Source organism: Salvelinus alpinus, chromosome 28, assembly GCF_045679555.1.
Source record: "Salvelinus alpinus chromosome 28, SLU_Salpinus.1, whole genome shotgun sequence".
In the NCBI taxonomy this organism is placed as follows: domain Eukaryota; kingdom Metazoa; phylum Chordata; class Actinopteri; order Salmoniformes; family Salmonidae; genus Salvelinus; species Salvelinus alpinus.
In genome coordinates this window covers 47,505,346-47,527,042 of record NC_092113.1, presented here as the reverse complement: position 1 = coordinate 47,527,042, position 21,697 = coordinate 47,505,346, and the positions used below count along the sequence as shown (strand labels likewise).

General features: G+C 44.1%; 1 protein-coding gene across 12 annotated transcripts; it reads left to right on the top strand.

The window, feature by feature from the left end:
- The first annotated feature begins 11,576 nt into the window (after positions 1-11,576).
- On the top strand, positions 11,577-20,609 carry LOC139557952 (myoD family inhibitor). Of its 12 annotated transcripts, none has more exons than XR_011671507.1 (6): positions 11,578-11,837; positions 13,108-13,354; positions 14,273-14,416; positions 14,571-14,972; positions 16,647-17,157; positions 17,237-20,609. XR_011671507.1 is itself a non-coding variant. In XM_071373327.1 (5 exons), exons 2-5 carry the CDS (start codon positions 13,153-13,155, stop codon positions 16,901-16,903), a joined length of 1,002 nt encoding a protein of 333 aa, XP_071229428.1. In that variant the 5' UTR covers positions 11,577-11,837; positions 13,108-13,152; the 3' UTR covers positions 16,904-20,609. The 12 variants fall into 12 exon arrangements, 4 of the variants coding, with proteins under 4 accessions (XP_071229428.1, XP_071229427.1, XP_071229430.1 ...); XR_011671506.1 differs by having other exon boundaries at positions 16,647-17,400; positions 17,506-20,609; XR_011671511.1 differs by having other exon boundaries at positions 16,647-17,546; positions 17,617-20,609.
- The last annotated feature ends 1,088 nt before the right edge of the window (positions 20,610-21,697 follow it).

Genomic DNA, 21,697 nt, shown 5'->3' with positions numbered 1-21,697 from the left:
AAGTACATTAAAATCAAATTGTATTTGTCACATACACATGGTTAGCAGATGTTAATGCGAGTGTAGCGAAATGCTTGTGCTTCTGTAACGGATGTCAAATGGCTAGCTAGTTAGCGGGTACGCGCTACTAGCGTTTCAATCAGTTACGTCACTTGCTCTGAAACCTAGAAGTAGTGTTGCCCCTTGCTCTGCAAGGGCCGCGGCTTTTGTGGAGCGATGGGTAACGATGCTTCGTGGGCGACCGTTGTTGATGTGTGCAGAGGGTCCCTGGTTCGCGCCCGTGTCGGGGCGAGGGGACGTACTAAAGTTATACTGTTACATTGATGCTGTTGACCCGGATCACTGGTTGCTGCGGAAAAGGAGGAGGTTGAAAGGGGGGTGAGTGTAACGGATGTGAAATGGCTAGCTAGTTAGCGGGTACGCGCTACTAGCGTTTCAATCAGTTACGTCACTTGCTCTGAAACCTAGAAGTAGTGTTGCCCCTTGCTCTGCAAGGGCCGCGGCTTTTGTGGAGCGATGGGTAACGATGCTTCGTGGGCGACCGTTGTTGATGTGTGCAGAGGGTCCCTGGTTCGCGCCCGGGTCGGGACGAGGGGACGCCGTAAAGTTAAACTGTTACACTTCTAGTTCCGACAATGCAGTAATAACCAACATGTAATCTAACCTTACAATTCCACAACTACTACCTTATACACACAAGTGTAAAGGGATAAAGAATATGTACATAAAGATATATGAATGAGTGATGGTACAGAACGGCATAGGCAAGATGCAGTAGATGGTATAGTGTACAGTCTATACATATGAGATGAGTAATGTAGGGTATGTAAACATAAAGTGGCATAGTTTAAAGTGGCTAGTGATACATGTATTACATAAAGATGGCAAGATGCAGTGGATGATATACAGTACAGTATATACATATACATATGAGATGAGTAATGTAGGGTATGTAAACATTATATTAAGTGGCATTGTTTAAAGTGTCTAGTGATACATTTTTACATAATTTCCATCAATTCCCATTATTAAAGTGGCTGGAGTTGAGTCAGTATGTTGGCAGCGGCCACTAAATGTTAGTGGTGGCTGTTTAACAGTCTGATGGCCTTGAGATAGAAGCTGTTTTTCAGTCTCTCGGTCCCTGCTTTGATGCACCTGTACTGACCTCGCCTTCTGGATGATAGCGGGGTGAACAGGCAGTGGCTCGGGTGGTTGTTGTCCTTGATGATCTTTTGGTGACATCGGGTGGTGTAGGTGTCCTGGAGGGCAGGTAGTTTGCCCCCGGTGATGCGTTGTGCAGACCTCACTACCCTCTGGAGAGCCTTACGGTTGTGGGCGGAGCAGTTGCCGTACCAGGCGGTGATACAGCCCGACAGGATGCTCTCGATTGTGCATCTGTAGAAGTTTGTGAGTGCTTTTGGTGACAAGCCGAATTTCTTCAGCCTCCTGAGGTTGAAGAGGCGCTGCTGCGCCTTCTTCACAACGCTGTCTGTGTGGGTGGACCAATTCAGTTTGTCCGTGATGTGTACACCGAGGAACTTAAAACTTTCCACCTTCTCCACTACTGTCCCGTCGATGTGGATAGGGGGGTGCTCCCTCTGCTGTTTCCTGAAGTCCACAATCATCTCCTTTGTTTTGTTGACGTTGAGTGTGAGGTTATTTTCCTGACACCACACTCCGAGTGCCCTCGCCTCCTCCCTGTAGGCGGTCTCGTCGTTGTTGGTAATCAAGCCTACCACTGTAGTGTCGTCCGCAAACTTGATGATTGAGTTGGAGGCGTGCATGGCCACGCAGTCGTGGGTGAACAGGGAGTACAGGAGAGGGCTCAGAACGCACCCTTGTGGGGCCCCAGTGTTGAGGATCAGCGGGGTGGAGATGTTGTTACCTACCCTCACCACCTGGGGGCGGCCCGTCAGGAAGTCCAGGACCCAGTTGCACAGGGCGGGGTCGAGACCCAGGGTCTCGAGCTTGATGACGAGTTTGGAGGGTACTATGGTGTTAAATGCTGAGCTGTAGTCGATGAACAGCATTCTCACATAGGTATTCCTCTTGTCCAGATGGCTTAGGGCAGTGTGCAGTGTGGTGTGCAGTGTGGTTGCGATTGCGTCGTCTGTGGACCTATTGGGTCGGTAAGCAAATTGGAGTGGGTCTAGGGTGTCGGGTAGGGTGGATATGGTCCTTGACTAGTCTCTCAAAGCACTTCATGATGACGGAAGTGAGTGCTACGGGGCGGTAGTCGTTTAGCTCAGTTACCTTAGCTTTCTTGGGAACAGGAACAATGGTGGCCCTCTTGAAGCATGTGGGAACAGCAGACTGGGATAAGGATTGATTGAATATGTCCTTAAACACACCAGCCAACTGGTCTGCGCATGCTCTGAGGACGCGGCTGGGAATGCCGTCTGGGCCTGCAGCCTTGCGAGGGTTAACACATTTAAATGTTTTACTCACCTCGGCTGCAGTGAAGGAGAGCCCGCAGGTTTTGGTAGCGGGCCGTGTCAGTGGGACTGTATTGTCCTCAAAGCGAGCAAAAAAGTTATTTAGTCTGTCTGGGAGCAAGACATCCTGGTCCGCGACGGGGCTGGTTTTCTTTTTGTAATCCGTGATTGACTGTAGACCCTGCCACATACCTCTTGTGTCTGAGCTGTTGAATTGCGACTCTACTTTGTCTCTATACTGGGACTTAGCTTGTTTGATTGCCTTGCGGAGGGAAAGGCTACACTGTTTGTATTCGATCATGTTTCCGGTCACCTTGCCCTGGTTAAAAGCAGTGGTTCGCGCTTTCAGTTTCACGCGAATGCTGCCATCAATCCACGGTTTCTGGTTTGGGAATGTTTTAATCGTTGCTGTGGGTACGACATCGTCAATGCACTTTCTAATGAACTCGCTCACCGAATCAGCATATTCGTCAATGTTGTTGTTGGACGCAATGCGGAACATATCCCAATCCACGTGATCGAAGCAGTCTTGAAGCGTGGAATCAGATTGGTCGGACCAGAGTTGAACAGACCTGAGCGCGGGAGCTTGCTGTTTTAGTTTCTGTTTGTAGGCTGGAAGCAACAAAATGGAGTCATGGTCAGCTTTTCCGAAAGGGGGGCGGGGGAGGGCCTTATATGCGTCGCGGAAGTTAGTATAACAATGATCCAAGGTTTTACCAGCCCTGGTAGCACAATCGATATGCTGATAGAATTTAGGGAGTTTTGTTTTCAGATTAGCCTTGTTAAAATCCCCAGCTACGATGAATGCAGCCTCAGGGTGTGTGGTTTCCAGTTTACAAAGAGTCAGATAAAGTTCGTTCAGGGCCATCGATGTGTCTGCTTGGGGGGGAATATATACGGCTGTGATTATAATCGAAGAGAATTCCCTTGGTAGATAATGCGGTCGACATTTGATTGTGAGGAATTCTAAATCTGGTGAACAGAATGACTTGAGTTCCTGTATGTTGTTATGATCACACCACGTCTCGTTGATCATAAGGCATACACCCCCGCCCCTCTTCTTACCAGAAAGATGTTTGTTTCTGTCGGCGCGATGCGTGAAGAAACCAGCTGGCTGCACCGACTCCGTTAGCGTCTCTCGAGTGAGCCATGTTTCCGTGAAGCAAAGAACGTTACAATCCCTGATGTCTCTCTGGAATGTTACCCGTGCTCGGATTTCATCAACCTTATTGTCAAGAGACTGGACATTGGCGAGTAGTATGCTAGGGAGTGGAGCGCGATGTGCCCGTCTCCGAAGCCTGACCAGGAGACCGCCTCGTTTTCCCCTTTTACGGCGTCGTTGTTTAGGGTCGCCGGCTGGGATCAGATCCATTGTATTGGGTGGAAGGCAAAACACTGGATCCGTTTCGGGAGAGTCATATTCCTGGTTGTAACGATGGTGAGTTGACGTTGCTCTTATATTCAGTAGTTCCTCCCGACTGTATGTAATGAAACCTAAGATTACCTGGGGTACCAATGTAAGGAATAACACATAAAACAACAAAATACTGCATAGTTTCCTAGGAACGCGAAGCGAGGCGGCCATCTCGGTCGGAGCCGGAAGTTACATTCTCTAGGAGACAGAATGCGTCTCCTTCCTGAGCGGTATGACGGCTGTGTGGTCCCATGGTGTTTATACTTGCGTACTATTGCTTGTACAGATGAACGTGGTACCTTCAGGCGTTTGGAAATTGCTCCCAAGGATGAACCAGACTTGTGGAGGTCTACAATTTTTTTTCTGAGGTCTTGGCTGATTTATTTTTATTTTCCCATAATGTCAAGCAAAAAGGCAGTGAGTTTGAAGGTAGGCCTTGAAATACATCCACAGGTACACCTCCAATTGACTCAAATGATGTCAATTAGCCTATCAGAAGCTTCTAAAGCCATGACATAATTTTCTGGAAATTTCGAAACTGTTTAAAGGCACAGTCAACTTAGTGTATGTAAACTTCTGACCCACTGGAATTGTGATACAATTAATTATAATTGAAATTGGGGTGGCAGGTAGCCTAGTGGTTAGAGCGTTAGACTCGAATCCCCGTGCTGACAAGGTAAAAATATGTTGTTTTGCCCCTGAACAAGGCAGTTCCTAGGCCATCATTGAAAATAAGAATTTGTTCTTAACTGACTTGCCTAGTTAAATAAAGGTAAAATAATCTGTCTGGAAACAATTGTTGGAACGATTTCACTTCATTTGACGAAACGACTTGTGTCGTGCACAAAGTAGATGTCCTTACCGACTTGCCAAAACTATAGTTTGTTAACAAGAAATGTGTGGAGTGGTTGAAAAACGAGTTTTAATGACTCCAACCTAAGTGTATGTAAACTTCCGACTTCAACTGTAGGTAGGGGTTAAAGTGACTAGTCAATCAGGATAGATAATTAACAAGAGTAGCAGCTGTGTGTGCCGTTAATGTAACAACAAATAAACATACATACCTAAGTGTATGTAAACTTCTGATTACAACTGATTTGATTTGATTTGTCCCAAATGGCACACTCTTCCCTTTTTTATTATTATTATTATTTTTATTTAACCTTTATTTAACCAGGTATTTATATATTATATATATAACCCTACCTTTATTTAACCAGGTAGGCCAGTTGAGAACAAGTTCTCATTTACAACTGGGACCTGGCCAAGATAAAGCAAAGCAGTGTGACACATACAACAACACAGAGTTACACATGGAATAAACAAAACATACAGTCAATAATACAGTAGAACAAAAGAAAACAAAAAAGTCTATATACAGTGAGTGCAAATGAGGTAAGTTAAGGCAATAAATAGGCCATGGTGGCGAAGTAATTACAATATAGCAATTAAACACTGGAATGGTAGATGTGCAGAAGATGAATGTGCAAGTTGAGATACTGAGGTGCAAAGGAGCAAGATAAATAAATAAATACAGTATGGGGATGAGGTAGGTAGATGCGCTGTTTACAGATGGGCTATGTACAGGTGCAGTGATCTGTGAGCTGCTCTGACAGCTGGTGCTTAAAGCTAGTGAGGGAGATATGAGTCTTTATCAAATCAAATTTTATTTGTCACATACACGTGGTTAGCAGATGTTAATGCGAGTGTAGCGAAATGCTTGTGCTTCTAGTTCCGACAATGCAGTAATAACCAACGAGTAATCTAACCTAACAAATCCAACCTAACAGATGTAGTGAACATTATTTGGATAGGGTGTCTTGGGGGGGAAAGAACTGTTATTCAGATATAACAGAGCACAGCGTAACACTGTAATGCAGTACCATTGTCCTCATGCAGGTGGCGCCACTCATACAACAGTCATTGATGCTATTTAATTTTTATTTTATTTAACTAGGCAAGTCAGTTAAGAACAAATACTTTCAATGACAGCCTAACAGTAGGTTAACTGCCTTGTTCAGGGGCAGAACGACAGATTTTTACCTTGTCAGCTCGGGGGATTCGATCCAGCAACCTTTTCCGGTTACTAGTCCAACGCTCTAACCGCTAGGCTACGCTGCCGACCCTACACTCTAACCACTAGGCTACGCTGCCGCTATCAGACGTAAGACAATGCAATGACAATGAAACGTGTACTCTCTGTGGTCTCTGGCAGTCAGTTACTGTTGCTGCCTTCAGAACACCATGTAAACTAGTGTTGGTGCGGTTTCTGATCCTGCCCAAATCATTAAAAACATTTACAAATACAATTAAAATACTCTCATGTAGACCTGGGATGTCTGTCTGTCTGTCTGTCGATCTGTCCTTGTAGGTGGAGAGGTCCAGGCGGGCCAAGCTCCACCAGGGGGCAAAGAATTGGTATTAGCCACTTCAGTTTTAGTTTTATGTCCCTGTATATAAAAATAACACAAAGTTCAAATGCTTGAGTGACAGGTTGGAGCAAAATCTGTATCTCCTCCTCTGTGCTGTGTCAGCACAATGGACAGAGCGTATCGCAGAGTGTGTAGGGGGGGGCGATGGAAAGCCACTGGGCGGTTAAGTATGACTGGGGGGGGCAATGGAAAGCCACTGGGCGGTTAAGTATGACTGGGGGGGGGGCAATGGAAAGCCACTGGGCGGTTAAGTATGACTGGGGGGGGGTGGGGCAATGGAAAGCCACTGGGCGGTTAAGTATGACTGGGGGGGGCAATGGAAAGCCACTGGGCGGTTAAGTATGACTGGGGGGGGGGGGCAATGGAAAGCCACTGGGCGGTTAAGTATGACTGGGGTGGCAATGGAAAGCTAATGGGCGGTTAAGTATGACTGGGGGGGGGGCAATGGAAAGCCACTGGGCGGTTAAGTATGACTGGGGGGGGCGATGGAAAGCTACTGGGCGGTTAAGTATGACTGGGGGAGGGGGGCGATGGAAAGCCACGGGGAGGTTAAGTATGACTGGGGGGGCAATGGAAAGCCACGGGGAGGTTAAGTATGACTGGGGGGGGCAATGGAAAGCCACTGGGAGGTTAAGTATGACGGGGGGGGCGATGGAAAGCCACTGGGTGGTTAAGTATGACGGGGGGGGGGGGGGGGGGCGATGGAAAGCCACTGGGTGGTTAAGTATGACGGGGGGGGGGGCGATGGAAAGCCACTGGGTGGTTAAGTATGACTGGGGGAGGGGGCAATGGAAAGCCACTGGGCGGTTAAGTATGACTGGGGGGGCAATGGAAAGCCACGGGGAGGTTAAGTATGACTGGGGGGGGGGCAATGGAAAGCCACGGGGCGGTTAAGTATGACTGGGGGGGACAATGGAAAGCCACTGGGAGGTTAAGTATGACGGGGGGGGCGATGGAAAGCCACTGGGTGGTTAAGTATGACGGGGGGGGGGGGGGGGGGGGGGGCGATGGAAAGCCACTGGGTGGTTAAGTATGACGGGGGGGGGGGCGATGGAAAGCCACTGGGTGGTTAAGTATGACTGGGGGAGGGGGCAATGGAAAGCCACTGGGCGGTTAAGTATGACTGGGGGGGCAATGGAAAGCCACGGGGAGGTTAAGTATGACTGGGGGGGGGGGCAATGGAAAGCCACGGGGCGGTTAAGTATGACTGGGGGGGACAATGGAAAGCCACTGGGCGGTTAAGTATGACTGTGGGGGCGATGGAAAGCCACTAGGAGGTTAAGTATGACTGGGGGGGGCAATGGAAAGCCACTGGGTGGTTAAGTATGACTGGGGGGGCGATGGAAAGACACTGGGCGGTTAAGTATGACTGGGGGGGCGATGGAAAGCCACTGGGTGGTTAAGTATGACTGGGGGGGCGATGAAAAGCCACTAGGTGGTTAAGTATGACTGGGGGGGGGGGGGGGGGCAATGGAAAGCCACTGGGTGGTTAAGTATGACTGGGGGCGATGGAAAGCCACTGGGTGGTTAAGTATGACTGGGGGGGCGATGGAAAGCCACTGGGCGGTTAAGTATGACTGGGGGGGGGGCAATGGAAAGCCACTGGGCGGTTAAGTATGACTGGGGGGGGCAATGGAAAGCCACTGGGCGGTTAAGTATGATTCCTTTTGGTTTCCATAGAATGCTCATCTGTGATAGGCTAAGTGAATAATGTAGTAGGCTAAGTGAATAACGTAGTAGGCTATGTGAATAACGTGATACGCCTCCGCCTGTAATATTTGATTTTGATTTATAAGGATGGGGTCAAGTTTACAGTTGAAGCTGCTTCACTCAACTCTGCTTAGTAAGCGTCTTCACTAGCTGTAAAAAGTGTTGTTAGCCTATTTAGCTCTAACCAGCTAATCTGCCACTGCCACAATGGATATCAGAAATCAAACCATCGAAGACGCCCCCAAGCCCAGCCGTGATGATGCTGCCATGCTCCAGCCAGTGGTCTTTTATTGTTCCCCAGCACAAGGTGCACCTGTGTAATGATCATGCTGTTTAATCAGCTGCTTGATATGCCACACCTGTCAGGTGGATGGATTATGTTGACAAAGGAGAAATACTCACTAACATGGATGTAAACAAATTTGTGCACAACATTTGAGAGAAATAAGCTTTTGGTAAATTTTCAGGATCTTTTATTTCAGTTCCTGAAACATGGGACCAACACTTTACATCGTGTGTTTTTAGGTCAATATATTTGGCAAGACAGCTGGTTGCATTCATCTTTTGTTTACTGCTTTTGTTTACTGTTAATTTAACGAGCATAAATATAGATTGTGTCATGTCTTTTATCGATGTAATATTTTGTTTATAGGCCTATAGTAGGCCCTTCCCCTGTTTTGTTCCGTTGTGCTATTCAGTATTTTTTGTTTTGCATGAATAACTAGGCTACTACTTTGAGCATTGAGTTATTTTGGGTAGACAGCTGTGTGTAAGACTGCGTTCGCCATTTACACAAACAGCCTATTTATTCTATAGCCTATATTCATGACCAAAACGGCCTTCCTTTAGTGTGCAGGAGCTGTCCATCGTGCCAATACAGAGCAACAGAGATGAGCTCCAGACTTCGTGGCAACCTGTCTCTTCAAACGCACTCAATGGTCTCAGCATTTGAGCTTTCTGTTTATTGTGGTTTAGCGTGATATAAGCAGAGTTCAATGTTATTCCCAATCAAGAACACCCCCCCCCCCCCACACAAAATGTTTCCCTCTCACCGATTTCAACTGCCCCCTTAGTCGGGTGTGGATCCAGGTAACCGGGTCACAGTCACGGGTTGTTTTGGTGAAGGTGTTGCCATGGTAACATGTTCACCATGGTAACGGGGTCGTCGTGGTAACGGGGTTGCCTTGCTAACAGGGTCTATCGGTCCTTGGCGGTGCGTGTGGTTGGTAGTGACCGGGTCGTGGTTGAAGGAGGGGGGTCGTCGTGGTGGTTGTAGGTTTGGGGTCCTGGGGTCCTGGGGGGGTCTACTTATCCTTGGCGGTGCGTATATCAGTAGTAACCGGGTCATGTTGGATGATATGGTGCAGAAGGACTCGGGGGTCGAGGAGTGGGTCCTAAGATTGGGGTCCTCGGGGGGGTCTATCTATCCTTGACGGTGCGTAGGTCTGTGGTGACCGGGTCGTGTAGGATGGTCTGGTGCAATATCAGGGCCAGGAGGCCTGTGGGGTGAGCGGCTGGTCAGGGGGTCATCCTGGTGGAGGTTCTAGGGTTAGGATCCCCGGGGGTGTGGGGCTGGTCAGGGGGTCGTCCTGGTGGAGGTTCTAGGGTTAGGATCCCCGGGGTTGGGGGGGGGTCTACCTATCCTTGGCGGTGCGTCCCTCTCCTGGTCCAACAGCTCATAGGCCTCTCCTGGTCCAACAGCTCATAGGCCTCTCCTGGTCCAACTGCTCATAGACCTCTGTTGGTCCAACAGCTCATAGACCTCTGTTGGTCCAACAGCTCATAGACCTCTGTTGGTCCAACAGCTCATAGACCTCTGTTGGTCCAACAGCTCATAGACCTCTGTTGGTCCAACAGCTCATAGGCCTCTCCTGGTCCAACAGCTCATAGGCCTCTCCTGGCGGTGCGTCCCTCTCCTGGCGGTGCGTCCCTCTCCTCCTCTCCTAGTCCAACAGCTCATAGGCCTCTCCTGGCGGTGCGTCCCTCTCCTGGCGGTGCGTCCCTCTTCTGGCGGTGCGTCCCTCTCCTGGCGGTGCGTCCCTCTCCTGGCGGTGCGTCCCTCTCCTGGCGGTGCGTCCCTCTCCTGGCGGTGCGTCTCTCTCCTGGCGGTGCGTTCCTCTCCTCCTCTCCTGGTCCAACAGTATGTACGGCTGTTGTTCTTTTACTGGAAAAAAGAGAAACACACAATATAATATCGCTGTTAGTACAGAAAGACATCTTGGAGCAACAACGGTGTTGTAGACCACACAAGCTCACAGAACGTGACCGCCGAGTGCATGAAAAGCGTAGCAGCGTTAAAAATCGTCCGTCCTCGGGATACAACACTCACTACAGAGTTCCAAACTACCTCTGAAAGCCACTTTAGCACAAGCTAATTTCCTACAATTCTGTCCATTCTGCCATGGGGTTTTGTACTGTGTATTTAAATACTGTATTCCTAACAGAGCTCATTCTAATATTTCTACTACTGTACATTTCATTCTTAGTATATCTTGTGTAAATTCATGCGGTGTATATATAGTGCATTCAGAAGGCCCTCCCGAGTGGCGTAGCCGACAAAGGCACTGCATCGCACTACAGAGCCGGTTTCGATCCCGTGACCAGGAGACCCATGAGGTGGCGCACTATTGGCCCAGCGTCGCCCAGGTTAGGGGAGGGTTTTGCCGGCTGGGATGTCATTGCCCCATTGCGCTCTAGCGAATCCTTGTGGCGGGCCGGGCGTCTGCAAGCCGACTTCGGTCGTCAGTTGGATGGTGTTTCCTCCGACACATTGGTGCGGCCGGCTTCCAGGGTTAAGCGAGCGGTGTTTCAAGAAGCAGTGCGGCTTGGCAGGGTCGTGTTTCGGAGGACGCATGGCTCTCGACCTTCGCCTCTCCCGAGTCTGTACGGCAATTGCAGCGATGGGACAAGACTGTAACTACCAATTGGATGTCACTGAAAAGTTAAAAAATATATATAAATATTCAGACCCCTTGACCCCCCCCAATCAATCTACACACAATAACAAATCAAAAACAGGTTTTTATCATTTTTTTCAAATGTATAAAAACGGAAATATCACATTTACATAAGTATTCAGACCCTTTACACAGTACTTTGTTAAAGTACCTTTTGACGCTGTAAGCTTGGCACATTCTTACCATTCCCCTAAAACGGAACAGCTGATACTAGTGGCAGCAGCCTGTAATGACAGATAGTCTCCACTAGCTGGCAGTATTGCATAAAAGACTTAACACCTGAGCAGCACTGACGCGTTTTGGGGAATAGGCAACGTGTTAAAAAAACGAGTATAAAACAGACACTTGTAGCTGAAAGAGATTTGTCTTATTTAATTAGATATTCAGTAGCCTATCTAAACTAGAAAAGGGATAAAATCAGTCAAAACTGCCCACATAACACGCATTGTGACACACAGATATATGTAGCCATGATAAGAAGAAGCATGTTTTATATTAAAAGTTTCGCGTCAAAGTTTTTTTGGGGAAATATAGGTTAGGCCAAAACAAATGCCAAGTGTGTCAAATATTCAACAGCTGACAAGATAGACACATCCCCAGTTAGCTCTAATGATGTGAACACATTGACTGTTATTCAAGTAACCCGAGGAAGCGGAGGTGGTCTATCTTGATGACGCTCGACCCCATCCCCGTCTCGCACTCCAACTGTTGCCCGGTTCATCCGCTAACGCGCATCTGTCGGCGCAGTCACTGCTCGCTTTTAAGACCAGCACACGGGACTAGCCTATTACCGACAGAATGTCGCGGAATGTCAAGTTTTTCCGATAGTTTACAAACTAATGTTTTCTGCATCGTTTCACCCGTGGTCTAAGACTGGCATCACGTTCAGGTAAGCATACTAATAGGTTCAAATTAGTGGGGTTTTTGTTTGGGATAGTTTCTTACTGTGTAGGCGTTTGATTTATTTTGAAGATTAATTTGTTTTTTCATAGCAGTTTACCAATTGACCTTAATTCATAAAGACTAGACTATAATGATGTAAAAAATATGATAGCCCTAGAATACTTAATTTGTGCATTTCCATGAACTATGACATCTGTTAATTACTGGTTAGTAAAGGTTCAGTTTAACATCAGTAAAGTAAAATTTTCGTAGCCAATTCTAGACTTGTAGGCAATGAATTATATGACTAATAAACTAAAGCTAGTCTGAATGTTGATTTGGTGTCAACGAACCACTGTTGTCGGGTAATCATACAGATTAAGCATGAAACGTCAAGAAGACAACACAAGTCAAAAATAGGCTAAGTGAATATTCAAAAAATAGGGAAGACATTGCATATGAAAAATGGAAAATGTGAAATCAGAATTCACTTTCTTTTTTAAAACACACACACACACACACACACACACACATACATACACACTCACATACACATTCACATACACACACACACACATACCAGGTCCTCATATAAAATATATTTAGACCATGTACTGTCTTTTGGACTTGTAACCTAAAGGTGCCTTGTACCCTAAAGGTGTCTTGTACCCTAAAGGTGCCTTGTACCCTAAAAGGTGCCTTGTACCCTAAAAGGTGTCTTGTACCCTAAAAGGTGTCTTGTACCCTAAAGGTGCCTTGTACCCTAAAGGTGCCTTGTACCCTAAAAGGTGCCTTGTACCCTAAAAGGTGCCTTGTACCCTAAAGGTGCCTTGTACCCTAAAGGTGCCTTGTACCCTAAAGGTGTCTTGTACCCTAAATATGTCCATTGACCTAGTTTTATATGTTCCCTACTGTACTCTGTGTCCAGTCAGTTAACCATCCATACAAGGGTGTTTTGCTCATGGAACAAAAATACTTTAAACTTCTGTGTAATTAATATCTCTGAGATCAATTCCACATCTGAAATTGTTTCTCTGTCTGTTTTAATTAATTTCATAATATTTAGTTTAGGCCGGGATTTAATCCGATCGTGTTTTGTCAGCTATGCACCTTTTAAAGGCAATGTTGTTGCGTTCGCAGAGACCGCTTTTACGTTAAACGTTGCATAGGTCATGTCAATCGAAAATTACCTTTAAATGCCAAGAGCAATTATATAACTTGGATCTACCACTGATGGGATTGAATCCCAGCCTTAAACCCCCCTGTGTTATGTTCAGGGTTGGTAACAGGTGTCTGGAGAGGAGACTGCCTGTCTGGACAACATGGAGCTGCTACAGCAGGAGAGGACAGGAGAGACAGTCATCAGTCAGGACAGGGTCAAGGGACAGGAGGGGGCCAAGTGCCCCCTGGACCTCCCAGAGTACCAGACCACACAGCCACAGCCACTACCCAGTGTTTTTACCCAACAGCCACTGTCTAATGGGACAGCCGGGGAACACACAGGTGTGGCTATAGTGGATACAGGTGAGGTTATAGTGGACACAGGTGAGGTTATAGTGGATACAGTTTGGGTTATAATGCATACAGGTGAGGTTATAGTGGATACAGGTTGGGCTATAGTGCATACAGGTGAGGTTATAGTGGGTACAGGTGAGGTTATAGTGGGTACAGGTTGGGTTATAGTGGATACAGGTGAGGTTATAGTGGGTACAGGTTGGGTTATAGTGGATACAGATGAGGTTATAGTTGATACAGGTTGGGTTATAGTGACTACAGGTTGGGGTTATAGTGGATACAGGTGAGGTTATAGTGAATACAGGTTGGGTTATAGTGGATACAGGTGAGGTTATAGTGAATACAGGTTGGGCTATAGTGCATACAGGTGAGGTTATAGTGGGTACAGGTTGGGTTATAGTGGATACAGGTGAGGTTATAGTGAATACAGGTTGGGTTATAGCGGATACAGGTTAGGTTATAGTGGATACAGGTGAGGTTATAGTGGATACAAGTTGGGTTATAGTGGCTACAGGTTGGGTTATAGTGGATACAGGTTGGGTTATAGTGACTACAGGTTGGGGTTATAGCGGATACAGGTTAGGTTATAGTGGATACAGGTGAGGTTATAGTGGATACAGGTGAGGTTATAGTGGATACAGGTTAGGTTATAGTGGATACAGGTTGGGTTATAGTGGATACAGGTGAGGTTATAGTGGATACAGGTTGGGTTATAGTGGCTACAGGTGAGGTTATATTGTATACAGGTGAGGTTTACAGTGGACAAAGGTGTGGTTATAGTGGATACAGGCGAGGTTATAGTGGATACAGGTGAGATTTACAGTGGACAAAGGTATGGCTATAGTGGATACAGGTGAGGTTATATGGTATACAGGTTAGGTTATAGTGGACAAATATGTATACCATGTGTATTCTGTGCTGGTTCAGCAGAGCTCCCAGAGCCCTCTGTAAGGTCTGCCAGAGCTGATGGGGAAGATAGTGATGATTCTATGACAGATCTCAACACAACTGACGACACGTCACATCTCCTACCAAACAGTATACCATCGAACCCATACCATCTACAGAGAGGTAATGCTACTGATAACGATGGAATCTCATTTAACACTTCAAAACATTAGCTCAACAGCTTCTCCTTTTATTAACTTTATTGTAAAATGTTCAGCGTTGTATAAAAGGTAAACATTGATTGATTGATTGATTGATTGACTGCTCACTCACACAGTCGAGCTTCCCAGTGGGGTCCCTGTGTCGTCCAGTCCGACAACGTCCCTCGAGACCCTGATCAACGGAGCCTCCACCTCCCCCGTCTGTACTCCTCCTTCTGCTTCTGTTAACCAGACAGGATGGAGCCCTCCCCAGTCCCCTCAGTCTCCTCAGTCTCCCCAGTCCCCTCAGTCTCCTCAGTCTCCCCAGTCCCCTCAGTCTCCTCAGTCTCCCCAGTCCCCTCAGTCTCCTCAGTCTCCCCAGTCCCCTCAGTCTCCTCAGTCTCCCCAGTCCCCTCAGTCCCAAGCCTGTGACAGACACCATGGACACCCTATTAAAAAACAACACCTGCCGTCCACCACAAGGAGCCAGAACTCATTGAAAGCAGACGCCACCCAGATAAAGGAAATAGCTGGAGACGGTGAGAATAATAACAAGTTATTATATGTTTCATAGACAGTCAATATATATATTTATATATCTGTTGTAGCTTCGTTACATGTATGATTATACAAAAGTGGACAGAAAAGATGGGTAGGACTGTGTAAAAAAATGAACAGTGGAATAAGGTCTTCAATTATTGTTGACTTGAGTTCGAAGAATATTTTTGTTCAGGTGTTAGGGTCCCCTTCTACACTGCTCGGGTAACAATAACTATGCCAGAAAAGAAGCCACTTCATTGGTCTTAGCTGGCAGAATCATTGATTTGAACCAATTGAAATAGGTTCCTGTCTGGGGCAGTGTGAACAGATCACCAGAGCACACGTTGAGGCATGTCCCCCCCCCGTCACTACGATCTAGTCTTTATCTTAAAGCCACCTTGAAGCCACGCTCCCCTCTGACAGCTTTATCAGTCCAGCTCTGCTGCATGGCCCCTCACCGTCAGACTGATAAACAGGATATGTTGACCTGTTGTTTTGTGGCGTTGCAAAAGTCACCAAACGGCTAAAAAGAAAATAATGTGGGTTTTTTAACTGTATTTTGACACTCAGTTTTTTGTTATTCAATGATATAAAATGAGGCTTTGTTATTATTAAACTGGCTATATACATGAAATGTAATTGATTGATACATTAATTGATTGATACATTAATTGATTGATATGCCACTAATGAGTTGTATGTATGGCTAAGTGTTAATCTTCTGTCGCTCTTCACCCCTCCTGGCCTTAAATATACCGTATTTAATGTATAACAGTATTAGGTGTTAATAACCCTGTGTCCTCGCCTTAAATATACCGTATTTAATATATTACATTATTAGGTGTTAACCCTGAGTCCTTAAATATACTGTATTTAATATATAACATTATCAGGTGTTAACCCTGTGTCCTTAAATATACCGTATTTAATATATTACAGTATTAGGTGTTAACCCTGTGACCTTAAATATACCGTATTTAATATATTACAGTATTAGGTGTTAACCCTGTGTCCTTAAATATACCGTATTTAATATATTACAGTATTAGGTGTTAACCCTGTGTCCTTAAATATACCATATTTAATATATTACATTATTAGGTGTTAACTCTGTGTCCTTAAATATACCGTATTTAATATATTACAGTATTAGGTGTTAACCCTGGGTCCTTAAATATACCGTATTTAATATATTACATTATTAGGTGTTAACCCTGAGTCCTTAAATATACCGTATTTAATATATTACATTATTAGGTGTTAACCCTGAGTCCTTAAATATACCGTATTTAATATATTACATTATTAGGTGTTAACCCTGAGTCCTTAAATATACCGTATTTAATATATTACATTATTAGGTGTTAACCCTGTGTCCTTAAATATACTGTATTTAATATATTACAGTATTAGGTGTTAACCCTGGATCCTTAAATATACCGTATTTAATATATACATTATTAGGTGTTAACCCTGGGTCCTCGCTTCTGTGCGGTCTTTTCTTGTATTTAAACAGGAAAAGACCATTGAGTTTAGAACCCTCTTTTAGGAGGCGGACCTGTCATGAGGTCAGCAGGAAGTTGTCAGCATGTACACGGAACACAAGAACACAATATGTTCTCTATATTATAATTCAATATATGACTAAGTGTTATCCCCCCCTCCACCCCTAGACTGCTGTGTACACTGTGTCCTGGCCTGTCTGTTCTGTGAGGTGCTGTCCCTGTGCTCGGTGGTGGCCCAGTGTCTGGCGTGTGGAGAGGGCTGTGAGGTGCTGTGTTGCTGTGGGGAGGGCGCTGCCGGCGGGTTGGCCTGTGGGGAGGACGCCTGCTCTGCCCTGTTGAATTGTGGGATACTGGAGGACTGCTGCGAGTCTTCAGACTGTCTGGAGATCTGCCTGGAGTGTTGTTCTATCTGCTTCCCTGTGTAGAAGAAGAAGAAGAAGGAGGAAGAGGAAGAACATTGAAATATTTGCCGGAAAGACAGGCGGAGTGGCTCTGTGTTAGGCCTCCTAAACAGACTGAGCCTTAATAGACAGGATAAATGATCACAACCACCATGTTGAACTCTTTTTTATTACCCTCGTCGGACATCTTTGTTCTACACTAACATTGATTAAAGTTTGGGTTTTGGGTTTATTTAATATCAGTGTTTATTTTGCAAAGCCATTAGGCCACAGCACAGGTTGAGGATGAGATGTTGTACTGAGCAGTCTGACCAATCAGGATGAGGATGAGATGTACTGAGCAGTCTGACCAATCAGGTTGAGGATGAGATGTTGTAGTGAGCAGTCTGACCAATCAGGATGAGGATGAGATGTTGTACTGAGCAGTCTGACCAATCAGGTTGAGGATGAGATGTTGTACTGAGCAGTCTGACCAATCAGGTTGAGGATGAGATGTTGTAGTGAGCAGTCTGACCAATCAGGTTGAGATGTTGTACTGAGCAGTCTGACCAATCAGGATGAGATGTTGTACTGAGCAGTCTGACCAATCAGGATGAGATGTTGTACTGAGCAGTCTGACCAATCAGGATGAGGATGAGATGTTGTAGTGAGCAGTCTGACCAATCAGGTTGAGATGTTGTACTGAGCAGTCTGACCAATCAGGATGAGATGTTGTACTGAGCAGTCTGACCAATCAGGTTGAGGATGAGATGTTGTACTGAGCAGTCTGACCAATCAGGTGGAGGATGAGATGTTGTAGTGAGCAGTCTGACCAATCAGGTTGAGGATGAGATGTTGTACTGAGCAGTCTGACCAATCAGGTGGAGGATGAGATGTTGTACTGAGCAGTCTGACCAATCAGGTGGAGGATGAGATGTTGTACTGAGCAGTCTGACCAATCAGGATGAGATGTTGTACTGAGCAGTCTGACCAATCAGGATGAGATGTTGTAGTGAGCAGTCTGACCAATCAGGTTGAGGATGAGATGTTGTAGTGAGCAGTCTGACCAATCAGGTTGAGGATGAGATGTTGTATTGAGCAGTCTGACCAATCAGGTTGAGGATGAGATGTTGTATTGAGCAGTCTGACCAATCAGGATGAGATGTTGTACTGAGCAGTCTGACCAATCAGGATGAGATGTTGTACTGAGCAGTCTGACCAATCAGGATGAGATGTTGTACTGAGCAGTCTGACCAATCAGGATGAGATGTTGTACTGAGCAGTCTGACCAATCAGGATGAGATGTTGTATTGAGCAGTCTGACCAATCAGGATGTGATGTTGTACTGAGCAGTCTGACCAATCAGGATGTGATGTTGTACTGAGCAGTCTGACCAATCAGGTTGAGATGTTGTAGTGAGCAGTCTGACCAATCAGGATGAGATGTTGTAGTGAGCAGTCTGACCAATCAGGTTGAGATGTTGTAGTGAGCAGTCTGACCAATCAGGTTGAGATGTTGTAGTGAGCAGTCTGACCAATCAGGTTGAGATGTTGTAGTGAGCAGTCTGACCAATCAGGTTGAGATGTTGTAGTGAGCAGTCTGACCAGTCGTAAAATTGAATTCATTCTCAAAAATAGAAGGTTTTTTAATAGGAAGCTAGAACTAAAGGATGCATACTATAAACTGAAGAAGGAATGACAAGTCAACGTTGAGGAAGTAATGGGATGACTGTAGATCATGACAGTTAACAGTACAGTGATACAGATGGAGAATCTTCATTTGAGCCAGTTTCTCACAGCAGGAAAAGAATCCTGCAGCAACAGGAAATGGGAATTATTGTTCTGGATTATAATTAATGGACATTTTTTTGTTGGGGTTGATACAGTATTCGTAAGGGAAAATCTAGTCTGTAATTTCATAGTGGAAATTACAATCTTTAGAAGCTTTAAAAAAAATCTCAAATACAGCATCTGTTTTTTTTTTTTTTTTAACAATATGAGATTTAACATTGTTTTATAAGATATACTTTTACAATATGAGATTTAACATTGTTTTATAAGACATGCTGTTACAATATGAGATTTAACATTGTTTTATAAGACATGCTGTTACAATGAGATTTAACATTGTTTTATAAGACATGCTGTTACAATATGAGATTTAACATTGTTTTATAAGACATGCTGTTACAATATGAGATTTAACATTGTTTTATAAGACATGCTGTTACAATATGAGATTTAACATTGTTTTATAAGACATGCTGTTACAATATGAGATTTAACATTGTTTTATAAGACATGCTGTTACAATATGAGATTTAACATTGGTTTATAAGACATCTTGTGCCACTTGCCTCTGTCTGGACTAGTACACACTTCACAATGCTATGTGAAAATTAACCTCTGCTGTTTCCTTTACATAGACATCATGTTGTAAGACAAGATGATTAGAGAAGTAGGTGAAACGGGAGTTTAAACCTCTACTAAACCTTCTCCTCTCCTTTTCCTAAAACAGTCACTTCTGGAATATCACTGTTTTCCTTTCTCTTTAACTGGCAGGAAATCTGTATGTTAAGTATACAATATCTAGTCTGGATGTTAAGTATACAATATCTAGTCTGGATGTTAAGTATACAATATCTAGTCTGGATGTTAAGTATACAATATCTAGTCTGGATGTTAAGTATACAATATCTAGTCTGGATGTTAAGTATACAATATCTAGTCTGGATGTTAAGTATACAATATCTAGTCTGGATGTTAAGTATACAATATCTAGTCTGGATGTTAAGTATACAATATCTAGTCTGGATGTTAAGTATACAATATCTAGTCTGGATGTTAAGTATACAATATCTAGTCTGGATGTTAAGTATACAATATCTAGTCTGGATGTTAAGTATACAATATCTAGTCTGGATGTTAAGTATACAATATCTAGTCTGGATGTTAAGTATACAATATCTAGTCTGGATGTTAAGTATACAATATCTAGTCTGGATGTTAAGTATACAATATCTAGTCTGGATGTTAAGTATACAATATCTAGTCTGGATGTTAAGTATACAATATCTAGTCTGGATGTTAAGTATACAATATCTAGTCTGGATGTTAAGTATACAATATCTAGTCTGGATGTTAAGTATACAATATCTAGTCTGGATGTTAAGTATACAATATCTAGTCTGGATGTTAAGTATACAATATCTAGTCTGGATGTTAAGTATACAATATCTAGTCTGGATGTTAAGTATACAATATCTAGTCTGGATGTTAAGTATACAATATCTAGTCTGGACGTTAAGTATACAATATCTAGTCTGGACGTTAAGTATACAATATCTAGTCTGGACGTTAAGTATACAATATCTAATCTGGACGTTAAGTATTCAGTATCTAGTCTGGATGTTAAGTATACAATATCTAGTCTGGATGTTAAGTATACAGTATCTAGTCTGGATGTTAAGTATACAGTATCTAGTCTGGATGTTAAAAACCTCTACAGGATCATGTGTGTCCCCGCGGGACGGTTGAGCTAACGTAGGCTAATGTGATTAGCATGAGGTTGTAAATAACAAGAACATTTCCCAGGACATAAACATATCTGATATTGGCAGAAAGATTCACAATAATTTAAGCTAACTGCACTGTCTGATTTACAGTAGCTATTACAGTGAAATAATACCATGCTATTGTTTGAGGAGAGTGCACATGAACTTGAAAATGTATTAATAAACCAATTGTGCACATTTGGGCAGTCTGGATACAACATTTTGAACAGATATGCAATGGTTCTTTGAATCAGTCTAAAACTTTGCACACACACTGCTGCCATCTAGTGGCCAACATCTAAATTGCGCCTGATCTGGAATAATACATTATGGCCTTTCTCTTGCATTTCAAAGATGATGGTACAAAAAAACACATGTGTTTTTCTTTGTATTATCTTTTACCAGATCTATTGTGTTATATTCTCCTACATTCCTTTCACATTTCCACAAACTTCAAAGTGTTTGTTTTCAAATGGTATCAAGAATATGCATATCCTTGCTTCAGGTCCTGAGCTACAGGCAGTTAGATTTGGGTATGTCATTTTAGGCAAAAATTGAAAAAAAGTTGGATCCTTATAAGGTTTTTAAGTACACAGTATATAGTCTGGATATTAAGCATGCGTGGTTATTAAACTGTGTCAATAACCATGTGTCCATCCACATTTTTTATTCAAGTAAAGTCATACCGTCTATAAAAAAAAAGTTCAAGAAGGTTTCTATACAATTGAATAAATACAGACAGATAACTTGTTCATACGACATGGTGGGATATTTTTGTGTCTAAAATTTGTTATGTAGAGAAATGGTGGTGGAAAGGCCTTTATGTGAAAATGTTGCTTTAATAACCATCACATCAAAGTAAAAGTCACGTGATGACATGTTGTGCGGTCCTCCCACTACGACGTGGGGAATCATGCAGTTTATTAGGCTACAGATTCAATCATTTATGATGAACTTCACAGGGTGGTGAAAGTGTACGGTGATGAGTTTACAGGGGGTGCTGTTTCCACTTTGGAAAATATCGTCTCCAAATTAAACTGCCTCATACTCAATTCTTGCTCGTACAATATGCATATTATTATTACTATTGGATAGAAAACAATCTCTAGTTTCTAAAACCGTTTGAATTATGTCTGTGGGTGAACCAGAACTCTTTCTACAGCGAAAATCATGACAGGACATGCGAAGCTCTGAAAAATAGTCTCTGATCTCGGATCAGTTTTAAGCTCTGTGTATGCCCTATGGATCGAAATGAACTGCACCGCCTTCCCCTGGATGTCAGTAAC